The sequence below is a fragment of the Eulemur rufifrons genome, chromosome 1 (genome assembly GCF_041146395.1).
Source record: "Eulemur rufifrons isolate Redbay chromosome 1, OSU_ERuf_1, whole genome shotgun sequence".
Lineage (NCBI taxonomy): Eukaryota > Metazoa > Chordata > Mammalia > Primates > Lemuridae > Eulemur > Eulemur rufifrons.
This window is the reverse complement of record NC_090983.1, coordinates 84,266,239-84,293,564: the sequence shown is the minus strand read 5'-3', so window position 1 is coordinate 84,293,564 and position 27,326 is coordinate 84,266,239. Positions and strand designations below refer to the sequence as shown.

General features: G+C 40.0%; 1 protein-coding gene across 1 annotated transcript in view; it reads left to right on the top strand.

The window, feature by feature from the left end:
• Positions 1-27,326, top strand: part of THSD7B (thrombospondin type 1 domain containing 7B) — an 841,191-nt gene that overhangs the window by 348,177 nt on the left and 465,688 nt on the right. Inside the window, exons 6-7 of the mRNA XM_069473127.1 lie at positions 9,148-9,303; positions 18,514-18,711. Coding sequence (XP_069329228.1) covers positions 9,148-9,303; positions 18,514-18,711 — 354 coding nt within the window. The remainder of the gene's footprint in view (positions 1-9,147; positions 9,304-18,513; positions 18,712-27,326) is intronic.

Sequence of the window (27,326 nt, the reverse complement as noted above, 5' to 3'; positions counted from 1 at the left end):
TTTTTTGGGGGGGATGCTCCTTTATATTCATATGGAATCACTGTCATATATGCAGTCTGTCACTGAGGAAAACATCATCATGTGGCACATGACTGTATTTGCCCCTGGTGGAGGTGGAGCTTTGCACCCAGTTTCTGGTCCTTTCCCAGTTTCAAAGCTACCTTAATGGTTTCTTTGGTCATTCTTTGCACTTTAAGTAAAACTTAAGGAGGTTGGATGTTTATAGTGAACTCTTTGTACATAGTTAGGAATAGCCCTAAAACTAAATTTTAAAATGAAAATAGTCATCATAAAAGAATTTCATTCACTCTCTCAAACTTTTAGAAATAATTATAAGTACCTTTCAGAATTACTACAAAAATACTCACCTGGCTCCTTCTCTTCCTTTAACATCACTTATACCTTTTCTGAGGTTTAGATTTACTGGTGATATTTTTAAAACTATTTTTTAAATTTTGCCTCATTTCAATTTTTATTTTTTTGAGACTGAGTCTCGCTCTGTTGCCCAGGCTACAGTGCAGTGGCGTCACCATAGCTCACAGCAACCTCAAACTGCTGGCCTCAAGCAATCTTCCTGCCTCAGCCTCCTGAGAAGCTGGGACTACAGGTGCTCTCTACTGCCCCCAGCTAATTTTTCTAATTTTTCTTTTTTATTTCAAAATATTAAGGGGGTACAGATGTTTTTGGTTACATGGATCACTTTTGTAATGCTTGAGTCACAGCTATAAGTGTGTCCATCACCTAAACAGTGTTCATTGTACCCATAAGAGTCTTGCTCTTGCTCAGGCTGGTCTCGAACTCCCGACCTCCAGTGATCCTCCCATCTTGGCCTCCCAGAGTGCTAGGATTACAGGCGTGAGCCACTGCACCCTGCTTCATTTCAGATATTTTTTGAAAGTGGACATAAAGTTGACTTATTTTTTTCCTAATTATTTTTATTACTATAACTGCAGATATTTTTTCTGTCATAATTTTTCTTGTAAATAAAATAATCATTGGGTCGCACATAGGCATTATCTTCAAGCTCTGAGATTCTTTCCTCCGCATGATCCATCCTATTCTTATGGCTTTCCACTGTGTTTTGTAGTTCCTTGAATGCCTCTTTCATTTGCAGTATTTCTGTTTGCTGCTTTCATAATATTTCAATTTCTTTAGAGAATTTTTCATTCATTTCCTGTATTATTCTTATGGCTTCTTTGTGTTGGGTTTCTATTTTCTCTTCAATTCCATTGAGATTTCTTACAATCCATATTCAGAATTCTTCCTACATCATTGTAATCATTTCATTAAAGTTGGTATCCCTTGCTGACGATCTAATGATTTCTTTTGGGGGTGACTTGGGCCATATGTACTTGCCATCAAATTGGCACTAACTGATCAACACTAAGGTGCTCACATGGTAGTAATATTCACTGGGTGCCGGCCAGGTGGGAGGGGGTTGGAGGTGGGTAAACTCACAACTAATGGATGCAAAGTGCACTATATGGGGGGAGGGCACCCTTGTAGCCCTGGCTTGGGTGAGGCAAAGGCATTACATGTAACCAAAATGTTTGTACCTCCGTAATATTCTGAAATAAAAAAAAAAAAAAGGCTGACAAAAAAGTTGCAATATAATTCTTAAAATAGAAGACTCTTAAAAACAACTCTTAGAATGCACTATATTGTATATAAATTATATTGCAATAAAGTTGATTAAAAATAAATCAATGTATAAAGTAATATTAAAGAATATGGGCTTTTAAGATGTCCAAAATTTGTCATTTATTAGCCTTGTCATTTGAAGCAAGTGATTTACCCTCAGTTATCTCATCTATAAAATGGGAATGATACTTGTACCTACCTCAGAGTGATAGCAAGGATTAAATGAGAAATCACATTCAAGGACTTAGCACAGTGCATAGAACCCGCTGGGTTTTTAATGGATATTAGCCATTGTCACCAACATTAGTCAGTTAAACAGGCATTGGTGGTCATTCCTGGGAACACTTGCTCTCATTTAGCTGTTGTCATTGTTTCTATGGAAAAATGAATTCTGGGTTGCAAAGTGCTGAGTATGAGGAGGACTCTTGGACTAATATAATCCCTTTTGAAAGCTGCACTTCCCTGACATTGTACATTTCTGCCCTTGACATCTCTGGAAATAACTCTTTGACCTGCCTCTCTGCCTTTTCACTTTTTCTCTTTGCCTGACCACTTCCCTGTCTGTCCCTTACCTCCTTTCCCTTCTGTCTCCTCAATCACGGTACTTTTAACTCTGAGAAGGGTAAAAGATGCCACTTAGAACAGCTGTTCATTCCATCTCCTCCATACCCTCCTTTCAACCCTGAGCTAAAAGTCTAAGAAACAATCAGAAAAAAAAAAAAAAAAAAATTCCGAAAAGGAACAAAGAAGAGAACATATGACAATAGAAACAGCTGAATATAGGGCTGAAGTCTACTGTACTTTTTCCATAATTATGTGAGTATTAGTATCGATTCTGATTGCTTTCTAAAATTTTATGCATACTTCACTTATCTTGCTATCATTTTCTTCTGAAGATTATTTTTCCATTTTTGTCCGTAGTGTTGTTAGTCGTGTCATTAGGAAAATCACTAGTTGGTATTCACTTTCTAATTGGCAATATGAAATGAATGAAATTTGAAAAACTTTTTGATATGTGGCCAAATTTCACATAATTATTTCTAATTGCAGGAATTATTTTTAGATATTAAATCTGCCGTACATACACACGCATCCTCCTGCCAAATTGTATTGCACGGTTCTTTGCCAAGAGAGCCACAATATGGCTAAAATTAAGCTTTATTAGGTATAACAGGATGAGATGTGATTTAATTCTTTAAGCTGCCTATAAGTGCTAGAAGACAGATTTTATTCTAGCCACTAAGTTAAAAGAATGATGAGTTAATTTGCAAATCCCAGTGGCAAAAGGCAACAGAAATAATGCATGAAGCTTCTTGAAGGAAAATAGCTTTATGGGTAAAATTGTAATAGTATTTATCTTTGTCCCTCAACCATTTGACTCCTTCAGTCTGTGGAAGAGACCTATTTATTTTAGCAGTAGGTGGATTGAGTTTCTGCCAAGTCAGTGTACTCCCTAAATGAATATGTCAGAGGCAATACTGTTTCTCAAAAATCATATGGAAAGCAGCATTTTTACATAAGTAGGCTCTTTCATTAGTTTTGAATTAAATTTGAACAATTGCTGTTGCTAGTATAGTTGTTTCTAGATGAGCCCATGGGATGAAGAAGTCCTGAGTTCTTGAGTCAGAATTTCCTTTGGGGTCTATAGTGCCTGCATTTGATTTGGAAAATTGAAATGAATATAACTTCTTTACCTTTTTTGTGGAAGATGATGTTATACTGGAAATTAAATATCTTATTTAAAAACCCAGGGAAAATGTTTTATTGCTAGCCTCACTTAGGTACCCATAAGGTAGAAAGCAGGCAAAATAATCCAGTTGGGGGGGCAAGAAGTAGCATTATCTTCATTTTCTTTTCATCTTTACCTCCTTGAAAATGCCGAGGACAAAATCAATATCTGTAACTAATTCCTCTACCATCTTCAAGATACTTCCTCCTGTCCTAAAGGAAAGGTGAGCTCCATTATACCATGGCAGAATTACCTCAAACACTTTCAGAATTTTGAAAGACTGACTTGATTTTTCATCCGATAATAGATATACTAAAAAATAAGAAAGTGCCAATGACTCCCATAGTAAGTCTTTTTTACTTGAAGCAAATATAACTCTTTGTTTATAAACTACAGAGGGATACATGGTTTTTAATTATAATTAATTAAATATTATTATGCAATTTCATTTTAATTTCTTTTTTTAAGAGTTAAAATGCATTGAAATTTAGACCTTACAAAAATGGTCATCAGTAGACGTGGGGAATTAACATTCGTATTGAATCTTTGGCAACTTAACTTATTTTGGGGTTAATTCAGATTCGTTTGGATTAGAGCTGGATTTAATTTCAAAGAATAAAATTTGAAGGTACTCATTTTTCTTCACAATGGCAGTCACATGCTGATGATCGCAGCAGGCATTTTTCTTCTTAATTATAATTCATTTTGACTGAATTTGTATGCTCATCTGAAATCACCTTGTCATTAAGGAAAATCATGAACTTTGTTCATTTCAAGAATTAAGAACAGCTTTTTTTTTTAAACATTAAGCATATAACTCACTCTGCATATTGTTCCTCTTGTTAATTAACATTCTGTTCATGGGGTAATTCATTATTTAAGGCAACTTTGCAATCGTTACTAGCAGACTTTAACATTTCTTGTAAGGCAGGTCAATTTAATAATTTCATATTGTAAATGAAAAATTCCAGGTCAGCCACCAAAATATCCAATTAATGGCTATTGCATATATACAATCACTTATAATACTGCAATATTTGTTAGCATTTAGAAAGATGCTGCTCTGCCATGATCCAGATTTGTCCAAATTGTGTGTTATTTTGACTTTTTAACACCGTGGCCATGAGAAGTCTCTATGGGAACTAACACTGTTGCCTAGAAAATCTGAATAGCCTCTAACACCTTGGATAATTGCTTATCTAGTCAGGCAGTTGGTCAGTGCAGGAGTGGCAGAGGGCTCCAAGGTGACATGGTCTAAGAGGCATCTGGAGACAGTGGGACAAGTACAGACCTGCGCTGACCAGACGCGCTGATGACAGCAGGGACTCACTGCATTAGGGAAAACAGAGTGAATTCATAGAAATAAAGTCGTTTCAGGCAGTAGTTTCAGAGGAAGGAGTGCAGGTGAATAGAAAAGCAGCAATTCTTACTATTCGTCATGGACAGAGTTTGGCCGAGGAGAAATGAAGATTTATTAAAGAGTAGACTGCATATAACGTCCAACTCCAAGTGACCCAGGGGATCCTTCACACCACCCACCTCCTGAGATAATTTTATTTCCGGAAGAATAGCCACAAACAAAAAAAGTAAATAGTCATTTGAAGTGTAGCAAATTTTGGTCTCACTGCTTTCTTGGTGGGGAAAGTCTGAGGAAGGGGTTGGAGTTTTGCAATAGCAGGGAAGGAGGGAAAGATTTTTTTTTTTTTTTTAAGGTATGAAGGGTTTAAAGGGTTAAATTTATTTAAAGAGACTGCAGGATTTATGGGGACTTTGGATCTGTCCTGTCCCCGGCTGCCTCCAGTTCTGGTCACTGTGATTCATGAACAAAATATCCTTGGTACAAATTACCTCATCTGTCCTGTCTGATGCTTTCATTCCATGGAAGCAGGACCAGGAAGGACAGGTGGAGGTGAGCTGGCCACTCGGGACAGGCTCAGCTCTTGTTCTGCTCTGGACTGCCTGAATGAACCACCTGAAGTCTTCGGAGCTTGATTTTTCAGCAAACTTGATGAAATAAGCTAAATTAGCTCTAAAGCTCCCTCTAGCTCTAACAGTCAATAGGTGTAGAAATAATCCTGTGCTCACTCTACTCAGGAAGGTGACTCCCTAAGTGGTCTGAAGCTGGTAAGTGCTTTGTGACTTACTCATGATTTATTTCTAGAGCAAATTTAGCCTGGGGTGGGAGTAGAGGGTCTGTGATAGGGATAGGTTGACCCACGCACATCGATTCGGTGCCTAAATGAAGCGTCTTAGACATGTCACCAGGGACAGGAAGAATTTATTGATATGGATTAAGATTCGCTGTCCATCAAAGCAGCAGGTGCAGAAGAGACGTGACTGCTCTGACAAATGGTCTCTCTCCTACCCCTGGGTTGCCAATATGTCACTTAGTAGTCCCCAGAGAAGTCCCTCCCTGCTCTTTTCCCACAAACCATGTCCTTCCTACTTTCCAATCTGAGGAGTACCATTAGTTCTGTTGTTCAACAGTCAACTAATTGACAGTTCAGTATTTATCAAAGGGGACCTCGAGGGACTTAACCCCACAACCCTAATAATCTTCAACAGCCCTCCCAAAATAAGCCAAATAAGCATAATACCTCTGTCGAAACAGTGTCCTTGACGGATGCAGCTTCAGGACATGTTCCCCAGTCTCCTTCCAGCTGTACTGCCACCTGGAAGCCTTTTCTGCACAGGCATGCTGGGGCTTCAGATGAGCTTCAGTGAGAGCCCACTGTGTGCCTGGGAGTTGGTCTGGTGGATCAGGTAGTTTTAACTGCAGGGCACAACGTCAAGCACGGAGGTTGTGCAGCAGCTGTCTGCTGTGTCTTGGGGCTGAGAGGTTTGGGGTATCTTCCGAGCATTGGTCGTCAGGCGCTTAAGTCTGTGTGATGTTGGAGGGAGACTGTCATGGCCAGGGAAAAGGGACAGCAGTGCAGCTTACTAGTCTTGTTTAGGCTCATGAACAGGTCTATGATTAGTATCAACCTGCACAGGAGTATGGACTCCAGGAGGGCAGAAACCTTCTGTGTTTTACTTGCTGTTGCTTACGTGCTAGGTGTTGGCTTCCGCACCTAGCATGGTGTTAACACATGGTGTGAAGCCGGGTTCCTGTGCACCAGTTACCGGCTTGTCTGGATCCAGTGGGGCAGAACAGCAAGTTATATGGAGCAGATTTATTACTTACAAATAGGCCACAAGGGACAACAGAAGCCTGGGATACATTGTGAGCTGGTCTCACCAAGGCACAGAAGGCTGCCCAGGGCAGATGGGGTCTCCCCTGTGCATGCCCCGCTTGCACCACACAGGAGGAACCCTGGAAAGTGGCCCACCCTGAGTTCATACCTTGAGGGAAATGTGACAGGCTTGGCTAAAGTGTGAAGGGCATCTTGTTTGGGGGGGCTGGAACGGCACCTGGGCTTTTTGGCCAGCTTCCATTTTATCTCAGGATGTAGCATTTCCAGCTCATGCTGTAGTTATTCTTGAGAACTACAAGAAAGAAAAGGGGGAGAACTGTGTGGGGCTGAGGCCCCCAGAGAAGTGCCCTGCATGTGCTAGGCACTTAATGTAGGTTGGATGACCAGTAACGAGACCAGACAGGGCTGTGGTTAAGAGGAAAGACTCTGGAGCCAGACAGACTGGATCCAAATCCCACCCCACTGCTCGCTAGCTGGGGATGTTGTATACGAGCGAACATTTCTGTGCCTCGGTTTCCTCCTTTTAAAACTAGAGATAATGATAACATATATCTGAAAGGGAAGTTATACAGGTTAAATATATTAATGTTTATAAGACGGTTATAGCCTATGCCTGCCATGCATTATAAATGTTTATTAAATAACTAAATTAACCCGCTTACATATCACACTTCCTTTTCCATCATTACCAAGGTTTTGTTTCTGGAACTAAAGTTAGAGTTTGTGAGAACATATGGGACCAGACCCAAACACACTTTTGCCTCAAGACGTCCAGTTACGCAGCTTTCTACCTATATGAAGCTCTGACACATCTCTTTCCATCAACTCTGTTAATATGCTACTTGACGCACCCAAGAGTGCCTGATTTAGATGCATGCGTAGAGGTTTGCAGTGGATGCGAGCTTTGCTCAAGGAATGGCTGTCTCGTGCGCCTTGTCTTCTTTACTCCTGGGGAGGGGATCACAAACCCTTCCCCATCACTCAGGTCCTTTGTCACAGACGATTCATCAGTTCATGTGCACATCCCCAGTTCTGGTCACTCCAGCTCCTCATGCCACTCTTGTCATTTCTAGCACAATCTTTGTTATCACAACCTCCCCTCAGCCTCCCTGGGCAACCAGCCCCTTTGCTTTCCCTTAATATCTGTCCTCCCTTCCTTTCTCTGTCCCCTTCCGCATGGCTTGCAAAATTTAACATTTACATTGGCAATCTTGCTTTGCCCTTGCCTATTTTAAGACAGGTCAAATCCTTTTGGTAAACTGGAAGAGAATTAATTGCAAACAAAACATTATTATTATTTTCCTTCACGCTCTCTTTTTTTTCCTTTCACCCCCATAAACAGCTCAAGCTGCCTCATTGTTCATTAGAATCACTTTTTCCCCCCATGGGTTACGACTTTGTCATGACAGCATTTTTTGATTTTGCTGTTGTTTTGGTTTGTATTCAAAATTCTGCTGGTCAGAGCTGCGAGTGACTGTCACCTTTACCAGATTTGATCCTTACACATATGTCAAGGGTGGGGAAGCAAAGTGGGTGGTATGATTCACCTCCTCTCACGCAAGTCTCCACCATGGAGGCATTCGTAATCTGCTCAACTGGAAGGAAATGATATATAGGAAATATTTAGACAATAGTACAAGCTAGTCCCTACGATAATATCTTCTAGACTTTAACCATTTGCTCAAAAACTCTAGATTGCCCCAAAGCCTTCCGAACATGGGGTCACTCTGTGCAAGAGGAATTAGTTGTGCATTTGGCTGGTCACTGAGTGTGCCATTTCAAGTATTGCTGTCCTAACCCCTAGTAGGTTGAAATCTCCACAAGCTCAGGATTGTGTCTTCTCCTTCGTCCGTGTCATCTCGTGGTGCCCAGAATGGGTGTGCACACAGAGGACACTTGATGCATGCCACTGATGGGAGACACTTGCTGCCTCCCGAAGTGACCCCGCGCTGGCCTCACTCTGAGGGCAGATGCACACCAGGAAGGGTTGGGAGCTGCTAGTTTTGTCATCCCCAGGAGGAGCCTTGGGCCTCTGGGCGGCGTCCCTAATGAAACTGATTTCCAGGGGCCAGCTCTGCGCAGATCCTGAATTTTCTCCTCACTCTAAGAACCATTTTTCATCTGCGTCTCTGCCAGCTCCGCCCCTCCAGGGAGCCACCGCAGTAGATTGCTTATGTTAAACGCTCCACCTCAGGGGTTCGATTTGGATTTTTTCACAGTGACCTAGTCATTTATATAGTCGAGATAGACTCATCTTGAAACTTCGCAAAGCCATTTAATTTTTTTTAAAAAAGTCGTAACTCTAGATAATTTGTATCTCTGATATTTCCAGTTCTTGGATTCCCAGGGAATACTCTGCGAAGCAGGAATTTCAAGTACCTGCCCTTTGCCTCTGTCTTCTTTGCCTTTCCTCACCCAAAATACTAATAACGTGGAGCCAAGCGATGCACAGTGGGGAGCGTTGATATTTCGTTTGCATACACTCTTTTTAACTGTTAAAGCTGGTGTGGGCAAAGAAGACGTGCAAATAAAGATAGAAACAATGCTAAGGATGACATGGGCCACTTTCTCTTTGTCCTCCAGTCTCTAGACCTGTGGAAAAGACATTGTGCGTGGGACCTGCCCCTTCAGCCTCTCAGCTCTGCAATGTCCCTTGCTCCACCGACTGCATAGTATCGTCCTGGTCGGCATGGGGCCCCTGCGTCCACGAAAACTGCCGCGATCCTCAGGGGAGAAAAGGTGAGTGCCCTGTGTGCGTGTGCTTCGTTTGCTTCCAGTGTACAAACATTTATTCTGGTTGCTAAGTCGCTGATTAAGCCTCCTTAAGACAATATTTGTTTGTGAAATTTAGATAAGCAGCTCAAGCCTGACAGTATTTGCTTGTTAGGGAGGCGACTGGGGACATTCCTGTGGAGCACGGGATTCGACCTTGATTAGCCTTTCAGTTAGGCTCGTAGCTAATGAAGTGACGATTACTCTATTTGGCATAACTTAGTGCTTTTATACCTAATGGTTATACTGCAGAAATTAGACATGATTTCTATAATCACATCAGAAGGCAACTGTTTTGCATACCTATTTGTAGATTTCCACATTTAACATCTGATGTTATATTTTTTATTTTTACAAGGGGCATTATGTATATTGTTTATTTTTTGATGTTGTCCTCAGCAGGCCTAAAGAAAAATCTTCAGCCTTATTATTCCTGTTTAATTTTGTAGGCCTCTGTGGCCTTGTTTTCTTTGGTTTGTGGTGAAAATGCACATTTTCATCTTCAAAAGTTTATTTCCAGTGACATCTTGCCTTCTCTTTCATTGAACCTTTAGTTTCTATTGACACTATGTTCCCTTAAATAGCAGTCCTAAAAAGAAATATTTTCTTAAAAAAAAAAAAAAAAGAAAAAGAAATATTTTCTTTACCAAGAGAAATGAAACCCAGGGATATTCTGGAAGTTAGGTTGTGTTTGCCAAGCGATAATCCTAGTTACTGCACGCAGAGAAAGAATACATGGCCAAGCACGCGATGCTACCATGCTGCTGTGCCCAGCACTCTGCTCACAGCTTAATGCCACATCCATTTGAAAACCCACATTTCAGTAATCCCTGGAGTGTTCATATACACACATGGGGTCACACACCCATGTCCCTGGGCTTTTATGCTGACTCTTGTTCTAAGGTAGAAAGGAGAATGTGTGTTGGGTCTGAGGCAGGAAGAAACTAACTTTCATTCTCTTTTTTTTTTTCTTTTTTTAATTATTATTTCAGCATATTGTGGAGATACATAAGTTTAGGTTACCTATATTGCCCTTGCCCCCCCCACCCCGAGTCAGAGCTTCAAGCGTGTCCATCACCTAGACACACATCACACTCATTATGTACATATACACCCTTCCCCTCCCCCACCCCACATCTGCCCGACACCCGATTAATGTTATTCCTGAATGTGCTCTTAGGTGATGATCAGTGAAACCAATTTGCTGGTGAGTATATGTGGTGCTTATTTTTCCATTCTTGGGATACTTCACTTAGTAGAATGGGTTCCAGCTCTACCCAGGAGAACGTAAGAGATTCTATATCCCCATTATTTCTTATAGCTGAGTAGTACTCCATGGTATACATATATCACATTTTATTAATCCACTCATGTATTGATGGGAACTTGAGTTGTTTCCACATCTTTGCAATTGTAAATTGTGCTGCTGTAAACATTCGGGTGCAAATGTCTAACTTTCATTCTTTTACTAAATCAGAAATCTGGATCTCAGTGGGGACTGGGGAGGAGGAGGTGGCATTCATGCAATTCTCTTATGCAGGGTAACCAGAACGTTCCTCAGGCCTCTTCAGTTTATGGACACAGATAAGTTCCCATTAAAACCAATACCCACAGTCTTGTGACCCACACATGTATAATCAGACCTTGGAAGTTGCTTGCCCTTGCCTATGAGACCCTCAGGGTGACCTACATGTTCTTAGAACTGGTCCTCTTATGTTCAACCTGTGCCACTCCTGTTTATGTCGCTGTCTGGAAAATCACATGAGGTTGGGCTGAGGCTCCTCCAGTCACTGTGGCTGTGGCTGTTGCTATCCAGGCTGCCACAGCTTTGCTGCATGAAGTGCTGCCTTCATCTGCCTTCAAAGCTGTAGCGCCCACACCAGACCAAGTTGGCCTCATATTATTTGGGATACTTTTGGTTATAGATGACATACAGCTAAAACAGAAGGGAAGATAGGACCACATCCAAAAGTATGAAGGCCAACAGATGTCAGTCTCTTTCTCTCATTCTTCCTCTCTCTTTCCAATTCTCTATCTCTCCAGCTCTTGATCCTACTTTTCTCTGCATTAGGTTCCATTTAAGGCAATAAATAAAGTAGACAGAAATAAAGTAGTTCCAAAAAGAGTCCTGGAATTGAATCTTACTGGCTGTTTAGTGTCACATGCTCCTCCCTGAATCACCTGCTCCGACTGGCGGGGGGTGGTGGGTGCTACAAGAAAGTAGAAGCAGTTCTGAGGGAAGACTTAATAGATGTTTATGACATGGGTGTTTATTAAATGCTTTGTCCTCTTTGTTCTGAGCCAAAGGTTCTCTACAGCAATTCAGAGAATGCTCTTTTTCCTAATTCTGTGTTGCACTTTTTGTCCATTAAGCCCAAAGTTTTTACAAAACTCATGTGAAAAATTGCTCCTTTAACTTTTTGTTCAGTCTTCCTGTTCCATATAACTCAGAACTGGCCCACGGAGCTCAGCTAGGACACTCACAACATTCTTGCCCCAAGTTGCTTTTATGCCAGACTTTCTCCTCATTGGCCCCTATTCCTCTATGGTATAAGTCAACTCTTGCAAATACACTCTGGCCCATCCTTCATTAGACAAGATGCACTCAAACCCTAACTCTGGTACCTGTGAATGTAACATTATTTGGAAATAGAGTCATTGCAGATGTAGCCGAGTGAAGATGAGGTAGCGGTAGATGAGGGTAGGCCCTAGTCCAGTGACTGATGTCCTTATAAGAAAGGGGGAATTTGAACACAGAGACATGCCCAGAGAGGAGAGTGCTGTGTAAGGACACTGAGTCACAGAAGACAAAAGGAGAAGTCCATATGAAGATGGCGGCAGACATTGGCAGAAATGCCCGTACAAGCCGAGGAACACCAAGGATCACCAGCCACCACCAGATGTTAGGAGAGAGGCCTGGAACTGATCCTTCCCTGAAGCCTTCACAGGGAGCCTGGCCCTGGCGACACCTTGATTTCAGGATTCCAGCCTACACAACTGTGAGGCAGTAAACTTCTAAAGTGCCCAGTTTGTGGCACTTTGTTTTGGTAGCCCTAGGAAACCAATACACCACCCAGCTTTGCATCAGCAGTTAGGCTCAATAAGGATATAACATTTCATAAAATGCCAAAAGTGTACAGAAGTAAAGCAACCTGTGTAAACCCTCACAGCGGTTTAGTAGTGGCCAAGCCTGCGCCAGGACAAGGTTTTCTGTCTCATTTCAATGCGCCTCCAGATACTAGGCTTCCTTAGGTCATTTCCTCCATGGGCCTAAAGAAGTTTGGACCAAGGTGCAAGTCCAGCCCTGTGTACCACCCTAGGCAGTATGAACCATTACCCTTGAGAGCAAATCATTGAGCTGATGTCGGAGATCAGGAGTTGAGTGTCGGATGCATCTTATTGCCAGTTCATCTCCATCAAAGAAGCGGGAAAAGGAGACCGCAATTGTCAGAGTTATGGGAGGGAGGGACGTTGTGCCAAGAAACACTTAAGAGCACCAGAACAGGGGAAGGGAGTGTTTTGCCCCCAACAACAATTTTTCAAAGAGAGGCTCAGCCTATGGGGCCCAAGGAAAGGGTGGAGGCAGTAGAACCTCTTACCTGAAGGTGGTAGCACCCCCACAGCCTCCCATAGAGTTTTGGGGCATGTTTGGATTAATGAAAATTAGCCTCTGTTTTATAGAGACCACACTGAGGCTAAAAGCCCCCCCACCCCCAAACAAGTGGTCACAGACAGGAGAGAACGTAAGCTTCCATGATTGTTATTCAGGTCTGGGAGTTTGCTATCTTATGAACGCTTCCCAGGAGTAGAGAGAATTTTGGTGTTTAAGGTCTTACTGAAACCTGTCAGGACCACCTGCCTGTAATCCCTCTTGGGAGGAATTAGGAAGTAGAGTTTTCCCTCTAGGGAAATGATTCTGTGCCTACAAGGAGTCCAAGTGTGTTATGATGATGATAAGTAATCTTCTTGTTATTTCCACTGACTTGTGAGCGTGAGGTCTGAGATCCCCTCATTCTCGGTTCCTGTCCCATGATCCTACCATGGGTTCCGCCAGAGTCACTGACTGGCACAAACTAAATGTATTTTAGGATTCCACGGAGGCTGGGCTACACAGGCAAGTGCATTAAGCATTGCAAAATTCTGGATGTAAGTGGGGATGTTTATCACGCTTGAATTCCCTACTTCAAATCCATTGAAACCACTAGCAGAAATCTAGGACATTTATACTATTCTAGATATCTCATACTTTTTAAAAAATATATATATATATCTATACACACACACACACACACACACACACACACGAAGAAAAGTGAAGGACTGGGGGGCAAATAAGCAAACAACAGCAAAATATAAATGTGGAAAGTTAGAGATAATTCCTTTTTCTCTTCATTAGTCCTTCCCAGTTACCGTGTTATTACTTCGGTATTTTCCCTTTGTTAATGTACAAAAAAATAGTAGAAAGGAATGGGATAGTAGGAAATGTTTTATTATCCAGTAGAAGAAATTAGTTATTATGGAAATTGTCTTCACATGACTTTTATACTTAGAAACTCTTCAATCAGGACTCATCTAAGGTCTGTGGCTGTCAGCTACTCAGAGTACATCAGACAATCAGGCAGTGCACACAGCCCTCGCACCCTTCCATCGCGTTGCTGACAGCCAGACAAGGCGGACGGTGCTGGGCAGGTTTGCACTTGTCAGGTGAAGCTGGGATGCCTCTCAGAGAATTTAAATTGGATCAGGTTTTATCATTTATTGCTTTATCTTTGAGACACTCCCAGAGAGTTATAATTGGAGATCTATGAAAGAGAACTAGCCTAAAAAATGCAGATAGAAAAACTCTACATATAGATGTGATGCATTTTTGAAAAATTCTTCTTGATACGTAGACATACATTTCTATGCCATCCTTGTTCCTTTCAGACATATTTTAGAAAAGCAACCTTGCCCACAGAAGTTGTTCTAAGGAGGAATATGATGCAGGCTTCCCCATATGGTATCGCAGTAGCTGACTGCTTACCTGGTAGGACTTCAGGGATTCCTTCCCTCTTCCGATACAGTATCCTCTTCAATCGTAGGACCTAAGTTCCTAAACATGTCCATACAAGAAGACATTTTGAAACTGACAACCCTGACTATTTCTTGAAGATAGTCTTTTCTGTGCTTAAATTAATTTGGATAACATGCTATTGTCAGATAATACTGACATGATTTTGATATCACATAATAACAGGGAAGATTTCCGTCTTCCAACTTTGCCTGCGAGATAGGCTCCATGTTTAATGAGAAGTCTACAAAATTATTTTCCTTTAGTGACGATAATAGGTATTTGAAGAGATAGTTTTTTTCTTTTTCTTTTCCCCAGGTCTGTGTGTTTTGGGGCAAGTAGCGGGTTGTGCCTACTTCTCATGCTGATCATGGGGGATTGTCATGCTGATGTCTCCCCATCCGTATGTGTCTTTTTATTTTCTGTGTTCATAGCGGGCTGCGAACTAATAAGGATGCCATAAAATGCCCCCGCTGCAGGAATGGTTGTTGATTTCTAGAGAGTTGGAATCAAAGTTTCCATCTGCTCAGGTTCTTTGACTCAGAGTTGTTACTCAACGTCCAGGGCCGCCAGAGAGGAAGAGCAAATGGGACGCTTAAGCTGAAATAAGCTCCTGTCATCTTTGCTTAACCTGCCGGATATTCCTTAAGTCCGTCCCAGTGGAATCGGCGTGAAGGCACAGCGTTGCCTGTGGATAGCTCTGTGGAAGCTCGTGGACGCTTCCGTTCACTGACACTGGAGAAATGCTGTTCTCAGACCTGGATGTGTCCTCCCGAGACTCCTTTAATTTTTCCATGGAGTCAATTAAAAAACACTGACCCCTCTTCTGCCATCTGCTCTTTTTCCTTTTCTCTCCCCAACCCACTATTTGCCCTTTTCTAATTGTCTGCAGTAGAATTATACATGAAACCATAATTCCTGGGGTCATAAGAAAAAAAAAAAAGAATCCTGCAGATAGTGGTTTCACTAAAGGTGAATCGAATCTATGGTCAGAAAGTGATTATTATAATTCTCTCCTGTTACGCAGTGCCTAAAATTTAAATATCTATTCTGTTTACCTTTGGTTTAAGGGGATGATCCGATCCGTGGTACCTTTCAGGTTCACTTTATAAAGTGGGGCTTAAATGCAGCATACACAGGAGCTGACTTTAATCCTTTCTTGTGAGGAAGCATTGACACCAATAGACCTCTGCTGATTTTTATATCCATCCATTTAATCACTGATGTGCCTTTGGAGAAATAATAAAGTGCCACCTCAGTTTTCACATATGTAAAATGGGAATAGTAACTTTTAAAATTGTTTTGAGGATTTATTAATTTAGAGTAGTAAAAGTAAAGTGGCTGTCCCGGTCTTGGTGAAAGTAGATGCTTGGTTAACAGATGTGCCTTTTTCCTTTGCTGGGATATACGCTCTGAGAAGAGGACATGTGTGCTTTCCCTTTGTCCTGTGGCTTCCCACAGGACAGGACAGTGATGTGCACATGGTGGTTAATATTAATGGAATGATACTCTCTGATTAATATGGAATTCAGTAAATGAAGGTGAGTGGTTGGCTGTCCCCAGCCACCGTGGACTTGGCTGTTGTATATCTTTCACAACAGAAGCACCTGGAGGAAGCCCGATGCCTATTGCAGGCATCAGCACCAAATGTGTGATTAAAGTTAAGTGCCAACAAGAGAATCCAAGGTTTTTGTTTTATGCTGAGCTTGTGGTATGATTTGATCCTAGTTAGAGTCAGGACAAGGGCACTACAAATGAAAGACTGAAAGAATTTATTGACTGAGGAGATGTAATCTATAGATTTATGGCAAGATGGATGCAACTTGATGTACGGAGGGAAACTGTGCATGCCCCTCAATGGCATTAACCTCCAGGTAAGGGGACACCCAGAATCCCTTGGTAAAGACTGCTAAGTTTCTGAGCTTAACTGTGAGCGGGTTGTCAAACAATGTGAATCATGGGGATCCATGTCACATCTTGCTTAAAGATAAAATCTCAACAAGCACAAACGTAAGGCAATAAATAAGCAGCATACAGATATTACATGTAACAATAGAGGCTATTTAAGTTGTATGGCAGTGAGAGCTCAGAGGTCATTGTAGTTTGGTGTTCATCAAGCATAGTTTTGAGCCCTGTTTATTCCCCGTCTCTCTTCTGAGGTGGCCAGAAAGGGATCTGAGCCCTCCCTTCTGTAAAGCTTATTTTGACTAGTTAATGATGTAGACTTGGAGGTATAAAGCAGGACTGAAGCCATCCTCCCTCTTTCTTTCTTTCCTTTCTTTCCTTTCTTTCCTTTCTTTCCTTTCTTTCCTTTCTTTCCTTTCTTTCCTTCCTTTCCTTCCTTTCCTTCCTTTCCTTCCTTTCCTTCCTTCCTTTCTTTCTTTCTTTCTTTCTTTCTTTCTTTCTTTCTTTCTTTCTTTCTTTCTTTCTTTTCTTTCATCACCCCTGACCTTAACATTTCCAATGCCATGAGAGTGCAGTCTCTGGGAAGAATGATGCCTTCCTTTAGGTAACTGATCCTTAAAGTAAGAATCTAAGAGTCTCTTTCAAAGGGAGTCTGTGAGTTACCCTAGACCAAGAAAATACGAATAAAGCATGTAAGACTGTTAATATTAAATATTTGCCCAGCCCTGTGCTATTCTAATCAAGCTCAGCTTGCTCTTGTGTCCTGAAACCACGAGTCCATTGTCTCCTAGGCTCCTTGGCTGTGCTCCTTAAGAGGAGCCAGTCTTTCACCTACTCCAGTTTGAGGTTTGCAACGTTTAATGTCATTATCATTGGTGGCAAAACTGAGAGACATTATCTCTTATGTCCCCTAACTAGTTCTTCTCCTCTCTCCTGTGGGAGCGATGGTAGGTAAAGAACTCTCATTCTTGCAATTGAACACTATTCTCTTATCAAAGTCTCTCCTTTTCTTCACTTACCCCAAGGAATAAATGAATAATAATTCCTTAAAATCTTACTCATGCAAAAATATCGGTTTCATTAAAAAAAAAGACTTAAAGGAAATAAATCTGTTGATTGTATTTGGAGCATAAACAATGGGAGATAAGATATGAGATCTATAGGAGATAGATGTAGCCTTTAGAAATGATATAGCATAAGGGCCAGAAATTGAAAACCCAGACTAAAGAGTTTAATCTGGTTCTCAGTCATTCTAGTTTAGGTCATTTGGTTTTTCAGAAACAGAAATGAGTTTCTATCATTTAAAAATAGATTTCATATAAAAACAAAACACAATTTAGATTCTTGTTTCTTAGACCAAATTGGAAGGTCTGTTAACAGGGGGTCCACGTTCTTTCGTGGCAACTGTCAATGGAAACTGAAGAGCAGCCAAGCATTTCAGAGCAAGCTCACCTTTCACTACCGACTGTGACACTCTACAGTCTCTGGTTGGCCCGTTGTCCTGGATGTCTACCTGCTGGACTCCTGTGGATTTGAGTTTGTGACTCTGTAGGCCCATAGCATGTAAGACTCATTTAGGTGCTTATTATGGTCTCTGGCTGATGGGACTTTGGGGCTTTAGTCCCACAGTAAATATATATTTTAATGAAATAACAGACCAGGGACCCATGTCTAGCCAGGGTGGAGAATGAAGTCCAAAGAGATATTGTCTTTACAGGGCAGGCTGATGTGTAAGTGTCAGTCGAGTGATGCAGGGAAATCTCAGAGTAGGAAGCTGTGAGCAGTCAGGCAGCAGGGATATAACAAAGTGTAGATGTATTTTCAACTTAGTACAGTGAAACAAGAATGTCAAAAACAACAACAAAAGAAAAATGCCTATTTATCTAGACTTAGGCCATTTCTGTAGGTCTTCATGTATTTTTACTGGTTTATTGATACCATTGGACTTATATAACTTACTATTCCATTTAATTATGTTTTGCCACCAAACCCTAGGTTATAAACTCCTGGAAGACAGGTTTCCTGTCCCCATTTTTTCCATTTTCTTTTTTCTTTTCTACTCATCCCTTCACTTCACATAAAATAAAACACATCAAAATAATACATGCTTCAGAGCAATTAGGACTCAAATAAAACTTTCATCTCTTACCCAGCTGCTACTTTTTTTTTCTTTAGTGGCCAAGAATGAAATCCTGTGAAACTCTTGTTCTCTTTCCCTTTAGGATTTAGAACGCGGCAGCGCCATGTCCTCATGGAATCCACGGGGCCTGCGGGGCACTGCCCTCATTTGGTGGAGTCAGTTCCTTGTGAGGATCCGATATGCTACCGATGGCTGGCATCAGAGGGGATCTGTATCCCTGATCACGGAAAATGTGGCCTGGGACATCGCATCCTGAAGGCCATCTGCCAGGATGACCGAGGTATGACCCAGTGACACACTAGAGGTGTTAAGTGACATCAGCCAAATAGCATATTGCCTATCTCTTAACAGGTCATTGTCATGAGGGAGAGAAGCACAGCCCTTCTTATCCTGGATATTTTATGTCTAAGTCAAGTGACACATTACTGAAAGAAGATTGCCATGACTTAATGTGAGGCCACATACTCCGTAACAGAATAACACTATTTGATTATGCCTGAATGTGATACAGCCAACCTAGAGATTTCTCAGGACATTTGAATTTCTCAAGACAAATAGAAAACAAATCTCCTCGATAGTCTTCAACTTATCAATACAAAACGAGTTCAGGTTGATATATAATGTGCCTTCATGTACTATAAACTAAAACTACCTTGTAAAGATTCTAGGGCTGCGACTCCATCCAAGTTAAATTAAAAACAAAACCAACAACAACAAAAAACCTGTTATCTTTCCATTAATATAACATTGGACTAGCGTCAGCTCTAGACATAAGAGCAACATTTCAAAAGAACCATTTATATGTAAGTTGCCAAGATTTACAAAACTAACAATGATGTCTTTCCTCGATCACCAAGCATCTAGTATAATGGTTGTTTGAAATGAAGGGCGATTTAGAAAATACGTAAGTCACGTGGAAATGAGAAAAGTGACATATAAAATCTTTATCCTAGAGTCTAAAATAAATTCAGTCCCTTAGAAGAATATAGAGTGTGTCTATTAATCAGTTTTGGAATGAGAATCCCCATTTATAATGCTTTTGGTATGGGGGATGAATGTTTTGACTTATGCAGCTAAGTAATCCATTGAACAGAAGGAAATTACAAAGCGAGTTCAGAATGGATAACAGCATCCACAGAGGTTTGGCATACAGCAAAATATTTCCTTCCTTTTTCTTCCTCTCTCCCTCTCCCTCCCTTCTTCTTCCTTCATTTCTTCTTTTTTTTTTTCTTTTTAATCACTACCATAATTAGGCAAATATACATTTTATCAAGTAATAGAACTGGTTACCTCTAGAAACCAGGCGACTGTTTAATTAGTGGGCAGTGACAGCTTGTATTAGCTACAGCAGATATTTAAAACTTCTGATAGTGACTACATCTAATATTAACAAATTATTTTTGAACTGTGATAATATATGTGCAATTTAGTAACAGAGATCAGTTTTGTATTACTTTTCTTTGTGTGATCCCATGATTTATAATAAGAAATATTTATTTTGATTTTTGTCCCTGGTTCCTGGCCAGAGCTCCTAAAATCCTTGTAATTTCCTGAGCTATAGGGTTGCTAGGAGAATCTTTTGTTTTAATATTTGGTCTTTGATTCTGGTTCCTGACACAGCTCCTAAATCCCTTAGAAATTCCTGGGTGACAGAAACATCTTTTCTTCTAATGAAGTGGCTCTTGGTGGGCGCCTGTATGGGGGTTGGTCACCAGAAAGACCAAGCCATGATTAGAAGCTTGGAACTTTCAGCCCTACCTCTCATTCTGTGGAAAGAAGAGAGAGGTTGGAGATTGAGTTAATAATTGAACATGCCTACTTAATGAAGGCTTCATAAAAATCACTGAACTGTGGGATTCAGAGAGCTCCTGGGTTGCTGAACATCTGGAAGTATCTGGAGGGTGGAATACCCTGGAGAGGGTGTAGCAGCTCCATGCTCCATCCCCCATACCTCACCCTATGCATCTCTTCATCCGGCTGTTCATCTGTCTTCTTTGTATTATCCTTTATAATAAACCAGTAAGCATAAGTAAAGTGTTTCCCTGAGTTTGTTAAATGTCCTAGCAAATTATGGAACCCGAATGGGTGTTGTAGGAACCCCAGTTTATATCCATGGGTCTGAAGCACAGCAGACAACCTGGGGCTTATGATTAGCATCTGAAAGGAGGGGCATTCTTGTGAAACTGAGCCCTTAACCAATGGGATCTGATGCTAACTCCAGACAGTGTCAAAATTGAGTTTATCTGTAGGACATCCAGGTTGTGTTGGAGAATTGCTTGGTATGAGGAAAAACCTGCACATCTGGTTACAGAGTGTTCTGTGTTGAGTGTGGTGCAAGAAGTGAGGTACAGAGGTTTAAAACATGAGACCTAGAGTTAGATACATTGGAATTTCAATTTTGCTACTCATCTGCTAGATGATCTCAGGAAAATTATTTATCTTGGTTCCAGTTTAATAGCAAGTACATGTGGTGTTTGTTTTTCCATTCTTGGGATACTTCACTTAGGATAATGGTCTCCAGTTTCATCCAAATTGTTGCAAAAGGCATTATTAATACATCCTTTTTTATGGCTCAGTAGTACTCCATGGTATACATATACCACATTTTGTGGATCCACTCATAAATTGATGGGCACTTGGGTTGATTCCAAATCTTTGCAGTTGTAACTTGTGCTGCAATAAACATTGAGTGCAGGTGTCTTTTTGATAAAATGACTTTTTTTTCCTTTGAGTAGATACCCTATAGTGGGATTGTTGGACAGAATGGTAGGTTTAGTTCTTCGATAGTCTGCATGCCATTTTCCGTAGAGGTTGTACTAATTTGCAGTCCCACCAAAAGTGTATAATTCTTCCTTTCTCTCTGCATTCACACCAACATCTGTTGTTTTGCACTTTTTTGTAAAAGCTAGTCTAACAGGGGTAAGGTGATATCTCATTGTGGTTTTAATTTGCATTTCCCTGATGATTAGTTACATTGACCATTTTTTCATGATTATTGACCATTTTTCTATCTTCTTTTAAAAAGCTTCTGTTCATGTGTTTTGCCCACTTTGTAATGGGGTTGTTTTTTTCTTTTTAATGATTTGCTTGAGTTCTTTGTAGATTCTGGGTATTAGCTCTTTATCAGAAGTATAGCTTGCAAATATTTTCTCCTATTCTGTAGGTTGTCTATTTGCTCTGTTGATTGTTTCCTTAGCTCTGCAGAAGCTTTTTAGTTTAATCAAATCCCATTTATTTATTTTTGTTGTTGCTGTGATTGCCATTGGGGTCTTAGTATAAATTCTTTGTATAGGCTGACATCTTGAAGAGTTTTTCCTACATTTTACTCTAGAATATGACCTAATTGATGAGCACACATGTGCACAGAGGAATGTAAAACTTGGCGGAAATCAAGCAGGAGGGAGAAGGAAGAAGGGAAGGGGCAAAAACCTATTTAATGGGAATAATGGTCACTATTTGGGTGATGGACACTCTTATAGCTGTGACTCAAGCATTACAAGAGAGATCCATGCAACTAAAACCATGTGTACCCCCTTAATACTTTGAAATAAAAAAAAATGCTGAGTGGGAATAAAATACTGGGAAGAAAGAGTTACTATCCCTGATGTCAAGAAGTTTTGTAATTTCTTGTTTGCAGAGAGCTGTGTAATCAAATAACCCTCTTAATAAATATGTAATTACGAAGAAAATTAAAAAAAAATTAGCTTGGAAGCATCCTTTCCTTCAGCTGTCAAGTGAAGTAGTAAAACCTACCTCTCACTCTCAAGACTGTGAGAGTTAAATGAGCTATATAAAAGTGATTAGTGAAGTACCAGGTACGTAACCATTTAAAACAATCTATAAACTTATTTCACCTCTATTTCATTTATTATTGTACCTTGTCCTGAGGAAATTGTGCAAAGAGCATTCTTTTACAAAATGAAAATAATAATGGGGATTAGGGTAATCATAAGAACTTCTTCCTCCCAACCTCCAGCTGAGGGAACAGGAAGATCATTTGTGAAGTTAGAACCCAGTGAGAAATGGCTATCATGCTCTGTCATCTCATAGCAGGTACTGGAGGTTTGTCACGATATATTATGTTCATTGGGCTAGGAACTTCTTTCACAATATGTGCTGTGCTTTGTGCAATAATTGCAGATGTATCAACTTTACCATTTTATAGCAGTTCTAAAGCTTTATTGCCTAATACTATGAAATGACTACTTTTCAGCTATTGACCTACATCGTCGACTTCTGTGGGGAGAAGAATTAATACTTGTCCATATCAGCTCCGTGAAGTCTCTGTGGTAGTTAAATACATGGATGACCCCTGCACTGTGTGTTGGGAAGCAGCCGCAGTCGTTAGTACAGGATATTGTCCTCATAATGGCTGCAACAGGCTTTTGTCCAGTGAGAAAGTGAAAATGTGGTCTGGTTGCACTTTGTGAGATTGAGCTTCTGTGTGATTGATGATAGAGGTTTGGCAGAGAAGTGTTCCTGTTGAAGTTATCAGGGTCCTTCCATAGCTACAGAAATTGACAGTACTGTTGACTCTCATCACAATGCCTGGAGAAAGAAAGTTTTGAGACGTGCTTTTCTGTGACCTTTTTTCTTGTAGCATTCAATAGTTTTTTTTTTTTTCTTCATCATTCTGAGTTTATTAATTGTTTTATATGCCCTTTAGAGTTAAATGGATAAGACCAAACAAAATATGCTACTTTTTATTTACAAAAAACCCTCATATTAAATCCAATCAGACTTGAGGCCCACTATAATTTGAAAGGATGACTTCCTTTGTCTGCGATTTTTAGGATTTTCCATATTTACTGACTCCAGATATCCTACATAAAGGTGTATTGGAAAGAAACATTTAGCATTCCTGCAAAATATCATGTTCCATTCATATAGTGAAGTCAAGAGCTTTCTATATAATCTGAGCAGAATTCTGTAGACTTAGTGGTGTCTTTTTTTGCTGTTAGGGAGACATTTTTCTTTCCCAGAAGTTTGTTTGGACCATTATCTTGGAAACTTCAAAAATACATAATCTATGTCATATTGAAGCCAGAAAATAACTGGAAATAGCAATCTTTGATATGCCTACACCTTGTGGATTAGTTTAAGCATATGATTTTCTTTGGACTACCTAAGATCCAAGTAGTCATCTATGAATTTCTATAGCTATCTCTGCTTTGTCCTACTCTCTACTTTGATTTGTCAGTGACACTGTTCAATCAGTCCCCCTGAAACTCCTATTTCTCACTCAAGCCTGTGATTGTAGCAAAAAATGTGTTAGTCAGTGATATTTCTTTAGAGGAGGAAAATTGCATAATAGATTATATGAATGAGTATTCTGATTTGGAATCTGATTTTCAAGTCTCTGATTGGTGATCAGCTTTGATTTCTCTCCTCTGTACAACCTCTTATCATTGTGTGGGTCAATACACATTCACCGAGCACAGGTTATTCCTGTCCCCTTGGCAGGTATGTTTCCTCATTTCAAAGGAGGCATTTGAAATGTAAATGGAGAGTGAATCAAAAATTTGAGCCCAGCATATTTTTTCCTTTAGATTATCAGGTTTATTCATTGTATTTTAAACTTTGATTCTCAAACATGTAAGTGGTTCATTGTTGCCAAGTTTCACTGGCAATTGATGAAGGTTTACTACTATGTGATACCTTCATGGAGCAGGTTGGGAAAGCCCTCATAATAATGCTGGGGCAGTGGACGGTGATCCCAGTGGATGGCAAGTGACCAGTACATATCTACCATCTTTCATATGTCCATAATACAAAATAGGCAGGGTCATTGGATAAACACCCATCTTCCTGCTGGAGCAGTCAGACTCCCATCACTCACCATGTGCTTTTCCCCTTTATTTGCCCAATAGGCTATCTTGGGGGAAAAAAAAGTGTTGATCTATTTCAGCAAACATCTTTATTCAGAGATAATGCAGCACAGATTTTGTAATTGTAGAAAGCAAATACCCACACTGGTGAAAAGTGTAATAGATTGGGAAGGGCAAAGTTCACATGTAGATAGTGGAGTTAGAGTTCTCCAGTGTTGCCACAAATACCCCCTTGCATACCAGGTTTCTTATTTTCACAGTTGCACTAGACATTTTCTATGCAAATATTTTCTTAAGTGGTGCATGTATTTGCACAGCGTGAGGAATGATTTCCCATCATTAAGGTGACTTTGCTTTTCATTTCAAGGGTATATTTCTAGGAGTACTTGTCTTGCATCATTAACCTTGAACAATCCAGGAATGTTACCTTTAATTCTGGCTAAAATGGCATGTACTTGTAAGCTCTAACAACTTAAGTACCTTTTTAAGGAGAACTTCAATTGGTGGAAAGTGTGCTAGAATAATCACTTACCTGAGTTGGATTAAACATTATTTTAATATTTTTAAATCTATGATTAGAGTTGGAAGTTTTGTATTATTTATTTTTAGATCTCAAAAAATGTTCTTTGGCTTACCTGTGAGAATAATGTCAAACTCCATTGAAATAAAAATTATTTATTGGAATCTTTTGTGATTCACCAGAATTCTACATAGAACCCCTTTTGTGTTTATTTTCTAAAACTTTCGATTATGCTATGTCTCATGTTGTTAACAAGTATTGCTTTACTTCTATGTATTTTCTTCCTCTTATAAGACTTTATATTAATAAATGCTATTTCAGCACAATATGTATTTTTTTATATTTGGGGAAGAAAGAGGAACAGATTAGTCTTTACATATTTCTTTTCCACATAAGTATATTCCTACAGTGAATCAACCTATTTAAGAGACAAAATTAGAGCGACCACTGAGGATACCAGCAGCTCTGAAATAAAGTTCAAATGCAGATTTTCTAAAATTTTTGATCTTGGTTGAAATAAGTGTGCAGTTTATTAAGATGTGCATTTTGGAAAGGATGATACTAATTGTTTTTTTTTAAAGAAAGTAACTATCATTTTTTTCTTATACTATCAATTTTTTATTTATTTCTATTTTGAGTACAAAAGAAAAAAAAACACCTTTGCATAAGGATGGGAATCTTATCTTGCCAAATTTTCAGAGAGATCAGAGAAGGGACATGGACGTGCATTTATATTAGTAGTGCAGATTCAGACAAATGGCCTTTGGAATAGACTTAGTGGATTGTATAATAGCATGCACTGTTGTTTCCTACCCAGATCCGCTCGACCATTTACAACTTCTGTATGCGTCAGCCTGAGATTACAACTGACATCACCTGTATCTCTTTGACTGAGGAATTTCTCTGGCCACTACAACCTTGCTAGGGAATTAACAATCCCATGGGTTAGCCTTCAATCAATGATTGGGAATAGGTGTAAACATACCCACCTTCCTGCTTCTCAGTTGGTATAACCTTGGGATAGAAGTTCGATGCTGTTTCCTACTATCCTGGTGAAATGAAGCTCCACTTCTCATGGTGATAACTTATTTGATTAAATATCTTTTATCATCCCCCTCCCTTTCCTGTCTCACTTCCCCAGTCTTTTACTTGTTCCCTGGCATTACCTGTCCAAGAGTCTTTATCACAGAGTTTCATTTTGATGCAGCTCAAACTAAGACAATGATGCTTGGAAAGGTATTTAGTTGATCTGCTCTTGTAGGCAATACAAGATCCAATTCAAATCATACCATATTGATTATAATTTTTAAAGACTCTCCTCCCAAGGAAGAAATGATAAAGTCATTCATGAGAGCTCATTCAAAATTTTGAACAACTCTCACTATTTATTAATTATTTGGCAATATCCAAAGGGCTTCAATATATTGATTCTATCTTCCCTATGAAAACATAAAAAATATAATTGAATCCCATTTATTTCCTATTAGGCAATCTAGGTAAATATATACCTTCATCCTGAGTCCTGTTTTTTAGCACTTGAGTCATTTATGGCTCTCTGGGAGAGCACTAGGTTATTCGTATTTTCATTTTGTAGTGGATTCCAGGGTATATCATCAGAAGGTCTCTGAAGAACAAGAGAAATAGACCTCTTTTGGATGTTAAGTTGATTACTAGTATAGGTGAATTGGATCTGAAGTGTTGGGGGAACATGTAGCTCTATCTCATTTGTTCTAGATCAGTGGTTCTAAAATTACTGAGCATCAGCATCACCTGGAGGCCTCGTGCAAACACATATTTGTGGTCCTTGCTCCAGAATTTCTGATCCGGTAAGTCTGGGATGGGTCTCAAGAATGTGTATTTCTGACAAGTTCCCAGGTGATGCTGATGGTCCTGGTCCAGGGACCAGACTTTGCGAAACACTATTCTAGGCCATCGAGAGCAGAAGGACAGGCTCACAATGTCAGCTACAACGGGGGCAGGACTGGGCTAGGACAGCACAACACATGCCTTACAGTTAGTCAGAATCAAGGGTAGCATAGATTCCGATTTGTTTCTTGTTTCCTGCTGGAGAAGTTATTCTTGAAATCCATAAAATATATTACTGAATTTCCAGAAGCAAGCAGCAGTGAGTAAATATTCCTTTATTTCTTTATTTTCACCTAGATGGATTCCTAAAAGATCAAATAGTGGAAAGCAATAGTGTTCTCTTGCAGAAACAGAAGACACATTATATGTGAGATGAGTTATCTAGGTTTAGAGGAGAGAATTTTCATTTTCAGCAGGCTGTCTTTTTCAGACCACCGACAGGTAGCAGTTTGGTATCAATGTCCTTACTGAAGGAGGTATGGTGATGACAAATATGCTGTATTAAATTTTGAAATGAACCTGACATTGCAGTTGAAAGTGCCAATAAGATCAAGCTGTGCTATTCACGCTACAGGAATCAGACTGCAAAGGAGATTAAATTAGAAAGTTCCTGTAGCCAAGTTCCTCATTCCCTTTCATTTAGTTGTCTTTCAGTGAAATTAAAGATGAAACTCTAATAAT